The following is a 16237-nucleotide window of genomic DNA, read 5'->3' as shown; positions in this document are numbered from 1 at the left end:
TTTACAATCTTAGAAGATATCAAATTCTTTTGACTATTAGTATCAACAATAAAATGTAAAGCTTTTCCTCCTATCCACATTTGTGAATAGAATAATCTCTCTTCATCATCATGAGCAAATACCTTTGCAATGGCCACTGTGGCATATGGGTCAGCCTCAATTATTTGTTCGTCCTCCTTTTGTTTAACAAAATCTGTCACCTTGGGTTCAATAGCTTCTTCATGGGTTTCCATCATTAAATTTTTTACAGTTCTACAATATTTAGTGTTATGAGAGGGACTTTTATGGACTTCACACCACATACCTGATTCTTGCCATGTTTTCTTTACCCCATGTCTTCTTTGTTGGTGAATTTGGAGATGGTTCCTTGTCCATTTGTTTTCCGATTGACTTATTACCTTCACCTTTTTATTTGTTGTTCATTATATTTTCCCTCCCTTTTTGTTTGAACTTCCCAGTTTATGCATATTTGAAAGCACTAGACAATGTTTCTATATTCAAGAAATCTATTTCATTCTGAATCTATCTATGAAGCAATTGTGTTGTCCATGACAACCTAATTTGGACCACCAAAACTTGAAATGATGTTTTGCTTTAGGATGTCACAAATTATTTTTGAGGTAGAGCCCTTGATAGGGATTGCCTCCACCCACTTGGTGAAGTAATCCGTTGCTGCTGCGAGGATATGAGTGTGACCTTTGCTGGAAGGCGGATTGATGGTACCGATGAAATAAATTCACCACTGTTGAAATGGTTCCTTGATCACTATTGCCTCCAATGGCAAAGAAACAATCTTTTGTTTATTGCAAATTGTTGACACAATTTGCATTTTCTTACCCACTGATGAGCATCGTTGAAAAATATGGCCCAATAATACTAGGCTCTCAGGATCTATAACAGGTGCTGAGAAGTGTCCCATAAGCTTGATTATGGAAGCATTCTTGAATCCAAACTTGTTGAAGCTTATGCACGCAGCGTAGAAAAGTTCCATCAATTCCCTAGTTGTAAAGACAATTCTCTTCAAGAATAAAATCAGTAGCCTTTAACTTGAGTCGTTTGTTCTTTGTATGATAAATACGTGGGGCATTCACCATAAGTCAGATAATGAGACATATCAAAATACCACTTAGCTAACAAATAGGACAGTAGCAAGAGAAGGACAATTCTCACTCTCTAGTTGCAAAAGTATATTTTCAGCCTTAAGCAAACAAAGTCCCTTGCCACGAACTAGCTTGGTTTGTCATCTCTCCATATCATATTCCTGAATCTTGGAAATCTAGTTTCCTCTCTTCGTACCAAACTGAAAGATCCTTGATAGATGCCCTTGCTGATCTGCTGTAGTTTTTAATTAATAAACTATATTTTCTTGTGATTTCTTTGATGGTCTTTGAGAATAGACAGAAGTTGTAGAAGGTTTTGTTTTTGTTTTGTGTTTTTTGATAGTTTTTACAATAGTAATGAATAATGAACAATAAACATGAGAGGAGACTGAAAATAAATAAGAACATAGAGCCAAATCAGAATTGCTATAAATCGTACCAGGCAGATTTCTGATTTATAAAGCCAAATAATAAATCCAATGCAGTTCCAAGGAGCTTACATCCAACAATGATTGCAAACTGTTGCAAATGGCAGCCGTAAGACTGCAAGGAATCACGTCCCAGCTGAAAGAATCAATCTGTAATGCTGAAACCATAAATTTGCAACCTGAATTCACAATAAAGAATGGTGTACTCTGTCCCTGATAGCAACGCACATTGTCTGAAGAATCCAATGCCAATAATTGTTGAGGGCTACATCCCAGCCAATCTAGAACCTGGGGTTTGCGTCCCAGATGAAGAATTGCTCTCTCAGAGCCAATTCACAAAAACAAGTTTTTCAATATGCAAAAGATAATAAGAAATTAGGTCTCCATCTCCTTATATCCCCTTCCAACTGTAAATCGAACCCTAAAAGGAAATTACACTTTGCCCTTTAAATAAAATATAATAAAATAACATTTTCCCAATTAAAGTTGTCCATGCTATAGGAAAAACATTACTTTATTAAAATTCCATTGCTGAAGGCACCAAAAAGTCCACAGATAGTAAAAATTATGTATAATAATTCGAGACCTTTCCAACGAGCTATAACACATAGGTGTACCTGATCAACTGAAGCCAAAATCCCCTTATTACTCCAAAATGGTTATATTATTAACCTTATTTTAATTTATTTAATCGCCAACTTAAGAAATATTAAAATATATTAAAATATTTCCCAAATGGTCGCAAAAGGCCCAAAATGACCAATCAAACATGAATCTGACCTTGTCACCTGTTTGTGACTGATGTCGGACAAGATGCGTCAACTAGTAGTCCATCCCTAAAATCTAGGAATGCTCCTAAAAAGTAGGAGACAGCCCCAATCAACCAAAATTGAGTCCCAATGACTCCCTTGCTGTGTGCGCCTCTGAGAGAGCTGTCAGTAAACTGGGAGTTCCTCCTAAAAAATAGAAATGCCTCCTAAAAAATAGGAGATGCACTCTAAGTCTCCAAAACGTTCGCCGAGGTCTCCAAATGCCTCCTAGATCACTCCTAGTCAATCCCTACGAATTATGAATACCTCCTAAATTGTAGGAAACTGTTGTCTACTGCTCCAAACTACTTGGGAAGCTCATGCATGACTCTCAAAGTCCCTGGGTTGGTTCCCTCTACGCTCTGCTGGCCTATGGGAACCATATAATAGACCAACCCTGCTAGAAATGTTGTCACTAAGGAAGGGCAGAAATTGGGGACATGACACAAACTCTATTTGTGTTAAGATGGTCTTGATAGTAGTATCTAGAGCTAGAGCAATGATACGTGAGTTCAAAATGTAGAACTTGAAATGCTTCATTGCTTTGACAACAGCATAAGCATGCTTCTCCATCTAACTGTATTTCAACTCTTGAACCTTCAAAAGGCAACTAATGAATGAAATGGGTGATTCAATACCTTCATCATTCCTTTGCAGCAAGATGACAGACATAGTATGCTCAGAACCATAACTATACATGATGAAGCTCTTTGTGTAATCAGGGCACACTAGCGTGGATGCGTGTGCTATTGCATTTTTGATTTATGCGAATGCTGTGCTCCCTTCTTGACTCCAATGAAAGGCATCTTTTCCTTTCATCATATCAACGATATGATGAGTCTTTTTATCAAAATCTTGCACAAACCTTTTCAAGAAATTCACCTTCCCGAAGAAAGAGTGAACTGTTGTCTTGTATGATAGCAAAGAGAGGCTTTGAATTGCATGTACCCTGTCTGGATCAATTTTAATACCTTCTTTGGAGACTATGTGTCCCAAGAAGTTGCCTTCCATTAGACTGAAAATTGACTTCTTGGTGTTCAGTGATATGCCATGTTGTTAGCATCATTCCAAGACTTGTTGGAGATGATAAAAATGATCTTGATGTGTTTTGGAGAAAACAATCAAGTCATTAAGATATACGACAATGCTTTCATTGATAAGAACTTTGAAAGAAAGATCCATTGCTTGTTGAAATGTGGCCCTGACGTTGATGAGACCAAAAGACATTTTCTGGTATGCAAATGTTCCCTTTAGGGTAGTGAACACCGTCTTATACTAATCATGTTCACGGACTTCAATTTGATTGTAGCCTAAAAAACCATCCACAAAAGTTAACATCTTTGAAGTAGTGACAAATTGTAACACTTGGTCCATGACTTGTAGTGGATAGTTATTCTTGAGAGATGATTGATTGAGATTGCGCAAATCCACACTTGCGGATTTCTCCATTCTTCTTTTCGTTAGGAACTATGTTAGTTACCCATAATGAATGATGGATAGGAATGATAATACCTGCCTCCAACATCTTTTGAATTTCGGATAGAATGACACCCGAAATCTTTGGATTGTGTTACTGCTGCTTTTGGCGAAAAGGTTAAGTGGCAAACATCAAAGGGATGTCATGCTGGATTTCCTTGGGACAGAAAGACTTCAGATCTTCGTAGGAGTAAGCTAGTGCAATATTCATGAACCAATGCTATGAATTTCTCCTCCTCATCAATGCACTAGTTACCACTGTTAACCAGTTTTGGCTCCTCTTCAATCCCAATGTTGCAATTCTTTTTACTATCCCGAACAACTTGTCCTTGTCTTTTGTTTCTCTTTGACATACCTGTGGCGCCTATCAAAAAGCTTTTTCAAGGAAATTAGAACCTTGGGGATCTTATTTCCTTTGAATTCAATAACTTCCTAACCAATATCATGATCCTCATTAGAGATGACTTCATTTGGTTATTTTTTTGCCTCCTTCAAAATACACATCATCAAATTGCTCCTTGGTTTCAAGGAAATTGGAGATCTGAGTATCATCATTGAACACTTGCCAATGTTCACAATTATCCAGGACACTTGGTCGGTAAACCAATTGTATGTTGTATATGCCATCCTCAAAGTCTTGATGAAGAATGAGCGGAATGTTGAAATGACAAGTGAATCAACCCTATCATTTATTTTCTAGGGAATCATCATTTATTTCCTAGTGAATCACTGAGATATTGAAAGCATCAGCTATCTTGTTGAACCCAGACTAAATCACGCTAATGTCTAAGTCGGTCATTTCGAGCTTGATACTAACCCTTAACTTGACATACCACTGATTCAACATCTCTTTTGACATATAGGTTTTGGATTCCTTTGATCTATGCCATATATAATCCCAATATCAAGGCCTCATATTCAGTCGTGTTATTGGTATTTGGAAACTGCAACATTATGAATAACGGAAAAACTTCCCTTCAAGTGAAATCAGCACAATTCTTGCACCAGATCCCATGGAAGCACAACTCCATCGAACTCCATGGTGTAGAAGTTATTAGTGTGAGTTGTGCTTGCTTCACAATCTATAACAATAATTTTTCCTTTGAGGGAATCCGTAGAATCCTCTTCAAAAACAATCTCTTCTTTAAGAAGATCCATAGGATCGTCTTCGGGAACAATCTTTTCTTCAACTATGACTAGTGGTTGATTTGGAATAACAACCTCCTCTTGATCTTTAGTAGCATTAACAAATCTTTCGACATTTGAAAGAAAAAAGGAACTTTCAAAGCTACTTGTCCAATGTTTTGCAAATTCTCATACTTTATCAAGATGTAGGTAGTAATTACCCATTCCAGCTGACTCAAAAGAATTTGAGTATTTGGATTGTTAAATTTGACCACCGCATACTTTGTTTCTCTCTCACAATGGAACTTTTGCATAACACCATTGATAGGTATTTTGGCCTTAGACATGAACTTGGACTCGGTGAATGGCCTACTCCATTGGCAAATGGAGGACTATGAACTCTTTCTGAGTTGTTACATGTTAGGGGTTGAAGAAGGAAGTAAGGGAAATGAAAAGAACACATTTCCGACAGAATACAGAGAAGTGAAGGAAGGAGAGGCATCGATTGATGAAATACCTGCGCATACTTTCAGCGATGAAAAACCTATTAAATATGAAGAACCTGTTGTGAGGTTTTCACACTATCGCCCCAAAATTTTGGGGACCCCCCTTTTTTCGATTGCCTTAGCAATTTTCAGTCTAGAGGTTTCAAATTTGAAGATTTCACACCTTGGACACCTTCAGGGCCAGTGGGGAGAGGGTTAGATTTATTTTCACCCAATTTCAACTTGAATTTCTAGAGCCATCAATTTCATCCTTGAGCCGAACAAATTTTAAAGAGCAATACTTGGCAGGATAAAATTGTGAATTTTGTACTTAGACATTTTTCTTTTGAAAATTTGGATAATTTTCAAAAATGAAAATTTTGTTAAATTTGGTCTTTTGGAAAATCTTGATTATTTTTGGTGAAAAGATTAATTTTTGTGATGGTGAAATAAAATTGCAAAAATCGATTTTTGGCTTTAGAAGAAATTTTATTTTATTTTTGTCAATAAATAAATAAATAAATGTATTGGCGTAGCAAAATCGATTTGGGTAAAAAATTGCAAAAAAATTGATTTTAATAGATTAAAGTTGTCTTGAAAACTTTTTGCCTTTAATGAAATTGGTAATTTAATATTGAAAAATGGCACCATTTAATTTCTTTTTGCAATTTAGAACTAATTGGCAATTTTAAAAGTTAATTTAAAATATTTGCATCTTCTCTAACCACCAAAGCCGCTTCTAGCCATGTCGTATTGGGGTAAAGATTAATTTTCTGAAAATTGCTATCAGCCTTGAGTATAATATCCTTGATGTTGCAAATCATTTCCTGTCTAGCCGTGGATGCTTCCGTATTTCTCCATATGCCTGCATCGATAACAAAAAATCAATTAGAAGTAAATTTACTGAAGAATGATTGAAGTCATAAACATATTGTTCATGCCCAGTCAGCTCTATGAGACGCGGAAATTAAGAACTCCATCATTCTAGCAAGCATTCTCCTGATAATATTTTGGCTTCAAAAGTTGATACTTGTTGGCTGGACATTCATGATGAGTCTAATTTATCTTAACATCTCTTCGAATATTCTTCCAAACAATCTGTTTGTTGCCATATTTGCAATATGCTGCGTCTATGAAGACATAAACCCTATTTGGTTTTACTTTGACCATTAATTGCTGTTATGCATACTTCATTCGAATGCTTGAATTACTCCCAATGGCTCTTTGTTGTGTAATTGTCTTGTAACCAGTGTTCCAATGTTGTTCATTCACTAGAAATACTCAACGTTGCTTGTGTTTATCATTGCATATGCCTTTATCGAGATTTCTCAATTTATATATATTATAAGTACTTCTGTACAGCCTGTGATGAATATTGATTAATCATGGAGATTGATTGCTGAACATCTTGTATCAACATTGAATCAACTTTTATGGAACTTGGTATATTTGTGGTATATAACACTGAGATTTATCATCTTCTACAGTTGCTGGTGTATAGTCTTTAACATCATCATCTGCACTATATAAGATGCATGCTCAAATTTTGAACTGTGATCTATATTTTGAGAGAGATTAGTACCAATGATTTATTAGTGAAGTTCATTTTATATTGCTGGATCCAAATGGAGACTGTCTTTTTTTCTGTTCTCTTTGTAAGCAACATGAATTTTGTTTTTATAAACACATCCTAAAAGTTCTCTTATTGCTTTTGGGTGTGTTGATCTTTAGGGTGACTGTGAATTTTGGGCAACAAGATTTTGTCTTTGATATTCAGGTATTCATCTATGACTAATTATGTTTGATACTGATCAAAGTCTTTAGTAATATTTAGGACAATCCAGTTTTAATACAACAATTAGGATTTGGACCAAGAAAGTGATAATGAAGCCTATGATAATATGGATTAGTTACTTGCACTTTTATCCTAGTTTGTTGATGGCAGTGAATCCAATATAAAAAAAAGGTTTTGCTTAATATGGAATCAGGACGATATTCTTGCTTCTGTATTATTGGTGTTGGTACATGATACAACTTCACTTTGTTGCAATGAAATTAGTTATTCTTACTCTTTTCAGCATATTAATGGAACTATTGGAAAATGTATTTTTTATTTGCTAGTTTATTTTTGTTAAAGAACTTTATGGATTGCTTGTCAGATAACATAAAATATAAGACCATCAACTTCAGTTTTCTCCATGGAAGGGGCCTTGACGAATTTTATCTTTCAAGAATATTCACTGGATCATTTTCAACAATGAGTGAAAACATGAACATAGTTTGGGCTTGTTATTCATCATGAATGGAAAGAGAAAACATATTTTTAATGTTCAAAGTTGGATTCAACTTGTGATATTCTATTCAAAGTAACATCATGCTTGTAAGGATATTCATATCATAGTACATTTACTAAATGATGATAATCATTTTCTTTCCTTCATCTTAAATATGAGAATAGAAAATGTGGGATTTCATGGCATTTATGAAAATCTGAGTAACATAAACAAAGGGGATTGATGATTAAGAATAAAGTTTCTTTTGAGTAACGTAACAAAATCCATGAAATATTAAATTTGGCTTTTTTAGAGCTTAATTTAAGCTATTAAAGGGGTCACTTTAATATTTTAAAGTGAGCTAAAAGGTGATAAAGGGGGAATAATATAAAAGGGTAGGAGAAGGAATTTAAGTGTCACATCTTATCCATAATGAATGGAAAGAGAAAATATTTTTAATGTCCAAAGTTAGATTCAACTTGCGATATTCTATTCAAAGTAACATCATGCTTGTAAGGATATTCATATCATAGTACATTGACTAAATGATGATGATCATTTTCTTTCCTCCATCTTAAATATGAGAATAGAAAAATGTGGGATTTTATGGCATTTATGAAAATCTAAGTAACATAACAAAGAGGACTGATGATTAGGAATAAAGTTTCCTTTGAGTAACATAACAAAATTCATGAAATATTAAAATTGTCTTTTGAGAGCTTAATGTAAGTTATTAAAGGGGTCACTTTAATATTTTAAAGTGGGCTAAAAGGTGACAAAGGGGGAATAAGACAAAAGGGCAGGAGAAGGAAGTTAAGTGTCACATCGCTGAGTCTTAAAAGAAGAAATCTTGTTCACTTGGAGATATATTTTATTTTATTAACTTGGATTACATTTTCTCTTTCGGGGAGTTTTTGAAAGCTTCAACTTTAAGTAGGTGAGAGGACAGGAATACTTGATCGCGTAGGTGTTTCGTGTTGTGCTTTAGGTTCAAATTTTTCATTTCCAATCTTGCTTTATTTTATGTAATTATGATTGGATTTCTCAGTCGTTTTAGTGATGAACTACAAGGAAATATTGTTAGTGAAATGTATTTCTGTTGGAGATTTATCACAATAACAATTTGGGACTTCTTTTTATCTGGTTATTTGATGGGGTTTTGCTGGTGAAATCTGAGATGTACTCATGAAATTATTGTTTAAATTTTTTTGAGATTTATATATGAGATGTGGGGCAAACATCTAGTTAGGGATATTATAGTGGTATCAAAGAAGTGTATCCCTCCATCTTGTGTAGTCATAGTTCTGAAAAGTTTTCATCTTGTTGGAGAAAATATATATTCTAGCCAATAGGCTATTAACTAGGCGAAGCCTGATTGGAAAGTCGTCATGTCGTAGCTCGGAAAAGTTGGATACTAGAAATGTTTAAGTTGCAAAAATTATTTTTTTGATTATACGGCCAAATGAAATTGAATGAGGGTTCCACCAGGGCAAATGCGTTGGCTATGTGTAGACAAGCCAACGTACTGCTTGTGTAAGACTGCTCACCGCTCAAAAGGAAAGAGATCATATATTTATTATTATACTCTATTCATGCAAAATACTATTATCCAAAATTAAATCCACTTGTAGTTGTCTATGATGAAAATCCCTTACATGTAATTGGGTTGTAAGTCATGTCATGCACAACTTAAGTGATGAATTAAGCACATGTCTAATTGATTTTTGAGGAAATATTACTTACTTGGCTAAAAAAAATACTAACACTATATAGTTTAATAAATATGTGCAAATATCATTCAAAAAGTAATATTTACTTAGATGTTTTAAATTAAAACATAAAGTAACTCAAATTAAATCAAACTATATAGTTAATAAAGTCACTTAAGTGATAAAGTAACTTAAAAACATAACATAGAGTGGATTTATGTTATATTTTTCAAAAAATGTCAACGTTAAAATATAACATGATATTTTTTAAAAATATGCAATTGCATCTGTAGAGTCCACCTTTTAGGTACTGATATGATCATATCTTTCGATGGCCAAGTCTGATTGAGCTCTTGTATAGACCAAAAGACCAAAAACTAACAAACACACACTCAAAAATGAGAAAAATGACGTTGAAGGCTTCAACAGTCAAGCATAGGTTCAACATACAGAAAAACTAAAAAGACTTGATGAGAGCCTTCAGTAAAAGGAATCATTATATCAATTGAGGTCGATTGATCGATCAATACCAACCAATTACATAATGAACTAAACTTAGAGAAATGTGAAACTAAGTTGAAAAGGTTTGTACTGTTACATGCAGGGCAATACTATCATTTAATCTCCAAAAGCTATTATGCATGATCAAAATCTTCACGTCTCATTCTAGGTTGAATCTTTAAATACAACAATATATACTATATATCCAAAATGGACATCCTTAATATTTAAGAATGTCACTCTTAAAGAAGCCTTTATGGGAAACAAGCCAGATTTAAGTCACTTGAGAATCTTTGGTTGTCTTGTATATATTCATGTCCCCAAGAAAAAGAGATTTAATCTAGAGCCCTCTGGGAAGAAAGGCGTATTTGTTGGGTATTAGTGAATCCTCCAAAGGTTACAAAGTTTACATTCTAGGACGAAGAACTATAGAAATGAACAGAGATGTTAAATTTGAAGAAGAGACTGCATATAACCTCTCTAAAGTAGTGAAGAATCAAACGAGGAAACAACTATAGCTAGATGAAAACCCTATAGTTGAGAATCAGAGGGAGAATTATTTAGAAGATCATGAACCCTTATCATCAAATATTGGAAATATTTAAATCCCTAACAAAAAGAAAATGCCACTATGGGCAAGGAAGATGCTTGAAGAAAACAATATAGAACCTGGTGTCATCTTTAGAGAAAGTAAGAAAACTAGAAGTCATTCGTGTTATGTTGCTCTCATAGTTGAACTCATCAAATTTAAACCATCAAGTGTTGAAGAGGCTTTGTCATGTTAAGCTTGGAAAGATGCAATCATTAAAGAATATCAATCCATATTAAAAAATGATGTCTTGGATGTTACCTAGACCTAATGACAAATCAGTTGTCTCCTCTAAGTGGTTATTCAAAATCAAACATGCACTTGATGGTAGTATTGAAAAACACAAAGCCAAATTCGTAGCTAGGGGATTTCTCAAAAAGGTGGAAGTGATTATGAAGAGACATTCACTCCGGTTGTTTGATACAACTCTATTAGAAAGATTATTGCTATTGCAGCATCCAAAGGATGGTAGATTCATCAAATGGATGTCAAGGTTGCCTTCTTGAATGGTGTTATTGATGAGCAAGTGTACCTAGAACAACCAGAAGGTTTTATCACTCACGACAAGAATTCCTATGTGTGTAAATTAAAGAAAGCCCTCTAATGGTTTAAACGAGCCTATGAAGCATGGTACACAGGGATAGACTGTTATCTTACCAAATTAGGATACTCGAAAAATGAAGTTGATCCCAATATATATTTTGATGCAGGAGCATCTTGGGGTAGGTGATGATCTTGCATGTTGAAGTGGTTTTGGCTTTGGAGTTGGAGAACTCGGTGGAAGAAGGGTTGATGCTTGTTCATTATAGAGTAGTTCTTGGGTGCAGTATTGGCTGAGGAACTTGGTCATTGATGAAGCTCGGCATAGCTTGTAGTGCTCAACATGTATTGGGCTCGACATATACTATGTTGCTCGGTGTAGATTGTGTTCAACATATATTGTGTTACTTGGCGTATATTGGACTCGTAATATACGATTGCTCAACAATACTTGGTTGTTTTGTTGACACTCGACTGTTTGGCTCATCGAATTGTGTTCTTGCAGATTGGATCAGCTGACTTATGATATTCCTATAGGGGAGTATTGTAGATGATGATATATTACATTCATTACTGTGTTTGTCATTGATGTCAACCTAGTAGTTTTCTGTAGTATCTGATAGAAGAATAGCGGAAAGATCAAGTTGGTACGGACAACTAGTTGAGTATTCTCACTATCCGAGGTTATGAGAGATACTTCTAAGTATCTAGTATATGCAGTTAATGTCGGGTGAAGAAATGTTAAGTCTAGAAGAAGTTATGTAAGTTTTGGTGATGTTTGTTCTGAGATAGAGTTTGTAGAGTCATGTTCTGGTAAACTTGTTATATCTCTTAGCAGAATTGTTATTTTGAGAATCAGGGTTGAGGATGTGTAGAAGACATATTGATGATGACGTGGTTAAGCTCCCTCGTCATAATATTACGTGTACAAAAAGATATTCAAGTTGCATGGTGGAAGATTAATGTTATCACTAAGTGTAATGTGTTCATAATGTGGTCCTATAATAATTAATTGAGAAGATCGAACAACCGACTCAGGGAATTTTTTTATGGATTCGGTATAAAGGAAGGACGTTTTCCTTTATCAAGCATGACATGGGAAGTAATTTGTAAGCAACACAAGAGTGGAATGCGAAGTTGAGCAGAGTAGAGCGGAAGTGAAGAAAACTTCATTTCCAAGGTTTTATTGGTTGATTAGAGGTTTGATATTTAGATCCGAGGTTCGTGACTTGGTCTACAAGGTTTGATAGAGATTGGTTCGGTTGACAGAACAAGAGGAAAGAGGAACTTAACAGTAAATTACTTGTTTGAGCAATGAGCTCTTCTTGTGATTGAAATTGCATGTTTGGGCAGTGGGCTCTTCTTGCATACATTGTACTATAACTCCTAACAGGGTTGGAATCTCGTAACAGGGAATCGAAGTCTCCAAACATGGACTCTATGCATTAAATGTTGTAATAGACTCGTAACGGGGTCCATCCTCTAACAAGGAATATTTATATCAGTACATCATCTTGTGGGCATCATTCCCACTGAGGTTTTCCCTTTGATCAAGGATTTCCCTAGTTAACATATCTAGTGTAATTGTTTGTGTGCATCTTGTTATGGTTGCTGTTTACTTTGGTTGAATGGATAAGATTGTTAAAGGATAATAAATGTTTTAATTATTGGATAACTGATTCACTCTCCCTCACCCACCTCTCAGTTATCTTGGTGGAATATTGTTTCTAACATTGACTCGATGCATTTAATGCGCGTAGCATAGGATTGTGACATGGGTCGATCATAGAGGTGTGTGTAGACCTATTTGGGTCTTGGTTGTTTATCCTATATGTATTTAGTAATGGTCGTAAGCCGACTAAGGCATTTTATGTTTATTTGGGTTGTAGATGATTCTATTTGCAATAGGCCAACTTGTGGCCTTACAAGTATTAAGGAGGGCTTGGGTAGAGTTGTAGACAATTTAGTCAAAGAGTTGGAAGAGCAAATATTCAAGTTTAGGAATTTGGAGTTGCGAATTTGAGAGTAGAGCTAGTGGTTGCAGCTTTAGAAACAAGGAGGTTTCTTTGTGGCTTGCGAGCACAAGTTTAGATCTCGTTGGAGGTTTCTACAAGATTTGTGGTGATCTGAGCTAGTTGGGGTTTGGGTTGGAACTATTACTTGCTTTGTATTTGATTGTAATCAGGAAGGCAATACAGTATATGTCGAGTGCAATATACATCGAGCATTACAAGCTATGCCAAGCTTCATTAGTACCCGAGTTCCTCAACCAACACTGCATCCAAGAACTACTCTATATTGACTGAGTATCAACCCTTCTTCGACCGAGTTCTCCAACTCCAAAGCCAAAACCACTGCTATAGAAAAGGCAATCAATCTATGGCACCGTTAGTATCTTCAACAACAATCCATTCCTTATTATGTCTTCAGTCTTTAGTAAAAGTTATAACCTTGCACTACGATCATATCACAAATATTATATATATTTCAAGTATTCAGTTAAAATTTCTATAGGATCCTTCACTTTGTTACTCTATCGGAAATTATCCCAAAATCGAGGTGTGAAAATGCCAAAAGAGTTTTATTGAGTTTTTAAAGGACAAGGTGAGCACTCAGATGATGTGACTAATTGAACAATTCACGAGGTGAATGTATGTGCGAAAAATTATGGGTCATAAATGCAAATTAAAAGCAAATTGATCACTTCAATGAAAAGAGTATTTCACAGTTACATGCAAGCAGAGGTGAAAGTTGGCGACGAAGATTTGAAGGGGTACTTGCAAAGTTGCACAAAAGGTAAGTTCAATTCCTTTTGCTTTGCATATTGTTTATTTGCTAAAATGCATGTAAAAGAAGATGCTAGTGCTAAGGAGGTTCATACTGGGAAGTTAATTCAAAAGATGTTAGAATTATTTCTTGGTTTCCCTTTTCGGGGTCAAAAGACTGTCTTTTCTGATGAATTCAAGAAATATAGAGATGCTAACTTTCCGTTACATGGTGGAGCCTTGTTCTGGTACTTTTCTGCAATAGAGATAAAATGGAGCCTAGGGATAAACCATGGAAATTAGATTTAGACAAAATTATGGTTCCACATGTGTTTATAGATACAAAGCTTATACATTATGGCCAATCATTATGAACCACTAGGACTGTAAGGAAAACGGATGGTATAACACTGTTAGTCAATACAAAATCCTATATTGAATAATGTTTTGGATTGAGCACCCAAGCCCTTACAAAAATTGGTAAGGAGCACTTTAAGAATGAATATCAGAGAACCTAAAGTTCGATAGACATTTGGAAATCACACATTTTACGTATAGGGGTCACAAAAACAGAATCATGTATGTTGATTATATTGGGTCTGCGTCCTACTGAGTCTTTTATGGTTTTTTTCAAGTACACTTTTTATGAATGGTCACAACTGTTTGGAGGAAATGAGCAACAAAAGATCCAATTTGATTACATGTACATGTGCATGAAGATCCAAAGCCCTCATACTTATCTGGAATTTGATTTTTCGAGTGAGATTGAGAAAACTTTGTGTTGGGTGGATATTTTGCAACTGATAGTTTTGGGTAAAAATCCAGTCGCAAAATAGGATGACCAGTCACAGCGTGTGAGACAAAGTCTCTCCTACCTTAAAGAGATGGCTCCCCCTTCTCACGTTCCTTGGATCAACTCAAGGTAAGAAAGAAGTCAAGAGATTTTATAAAATGGGTGTTATCAATATCCTTTCTTCTTATCTTTCAAGAAAGAATCTACTTACTCATGGAGCGAGCAATAGGCAGGGTGAATCTCTAAGTACACTTCTATCAAGAGCTTGAAATAATGATACCGATAAACCTTCACTAACTCAAAGGCTAGTTGAAAATGTACTAGTTTGGCTCTAAGTTTGGTCATACTTCTATATGGAAAATCTTTACAATTAGGGCACAAAGACTCCTAAAAGTAAGAATAACTTAACTATTCTGCAAATTAAGAAAGAAGTATAAGCTGCAGACATGTTGATGTGAGTTTTGTATCACTTACATAACATATTAGTAATTGGATATCCGATACGGAGTATCAAACATACAATTCCTCTCTTGAAAAGTTATTGCTTATGGGATATGAGAATAACTCCAATGTTCCTTACACTTGTGGATACTTGCTCAGTTTTATCGATGTGATTTGCTGGAAATCACGTAGGTATTCATTCGAGGATGACTTGGACTTTTGGTGAGATGGTGATGATTTTGTATGAGTGCCAGGTGATGTTGATGGTGACGGTGATGGTGGAGGATGTAGCGCCATATAATGTTGATTGCGCAAGGAGGCAATAATGGTTCTACTGACTTCTACCTTCCTAACTTTCTTAGAGTGAAATTTGACTACGCAACTACTTGCTATTCTACTCCTACACCTTCAACTACTCACTATTTTACTCCTACTCCTATGAATGGAAAGATTAGCAAATGGACGGAGATCGAATCTAATGAAAGCTAATTAGCAGCCCCACCTTTATAGATGCAATGATTCAAAGGAAAAATAAACTAGTTTGTCATAGAAGGCTTCGCAACAAGTCGCTAGGATGCTAGTGGTCTAGTATTGATCCCTATCAAACACCTACTAATGCTACCATACGACTATCCATCTACTTTACTCTTGCTTAGCAACTTGAAATGAAATTTGCTTCAACAATTTGAAAAAAGAAATCTACTCTAACTTTTTGGAAGTAGAAACCATGCAATAATACCAAAGGCCCTTAATCACCATGCAAGTCACAACAATGAGAAAGAAATAGCAAATTTCTTGGTATTATCTTATGCAACAATTTTCTCTGACCCTTACAAATGAGAGCAAATGGCCTTTTATAGATGCCAAAATTACAATCGACGGTAGAGATCAAAAGCAAAACCGACGATCCAGATTGAATCCTAGAAACCCTAATTAGGGTTGCCACCCCATCGGCCAATGAGAAGATGCCACCTCGTCGATGGACCAATGAAAAAAGTGTAACAGTGGCAACCAATGAGAAGGCACCAAAATGGCAGCCAATCAGAAATAGACACTTGTCCTATTCTAGAAGAAAGAAGAATTACCACTTGGGCTTACATTAAATGATCTAATATGACTCCCCCCTTTTCTTTCGTTCTTTTAGCTAAGGCAATGAACCTAGCTAGCCTTTCGTTGACTTCCTCTATAGGAGGACAAGGTGTG

General features: G+C 35.3%; 1 protein-coding gene across 9 annotated transcripts in view; it reads left to right on the top strand.

Annotated features, from left to right (window-relative positions):
• Positions 1-16237, top strand: part of LOC149570249 (ran-binding protein M homolog) — a 212664-nt gene that overhangs the window by 110973 nt on the left and 85454 nt on the right. For 8 of the 9 annotated variants that reach the window (XM_089822889.1, XM_089822885.1, XM_089822890.1 and 5 more), the window contains one exon: positions 7155-7200. In XM_089822889.1, coding sequence (XP_089679015.1) covers positions 7155-7200 — 46 coding nt within the window. Of the gene's footprint in view, positions 1-7154; positions 7201-7582; positions 7772-16237 lie in introns of those variants that run through there. The other variant, XM_089822894.1, reaches the window with a different exon arrangement.

Source organism: Cupressus sempervirens, chromosome 3, assembly GCF_028749045.1.
Source record: "Cupressus sempervirens isolate cs-2001-9-10 chromosome 3, ASM2874904v1, whole genome shotgun sequence".
NCBI classification, from domain to species: Eukaryota; Viridiplantae; Streptophyta; class Pinopsida; order Cupressales; family Cupressaceae; genus Cupressus; species Cupressus sempervirens.
Note: the sequence above shows the minus strand (reverse complement) of the source record. Positions and strands in the feature narration are given on the sequence as shown.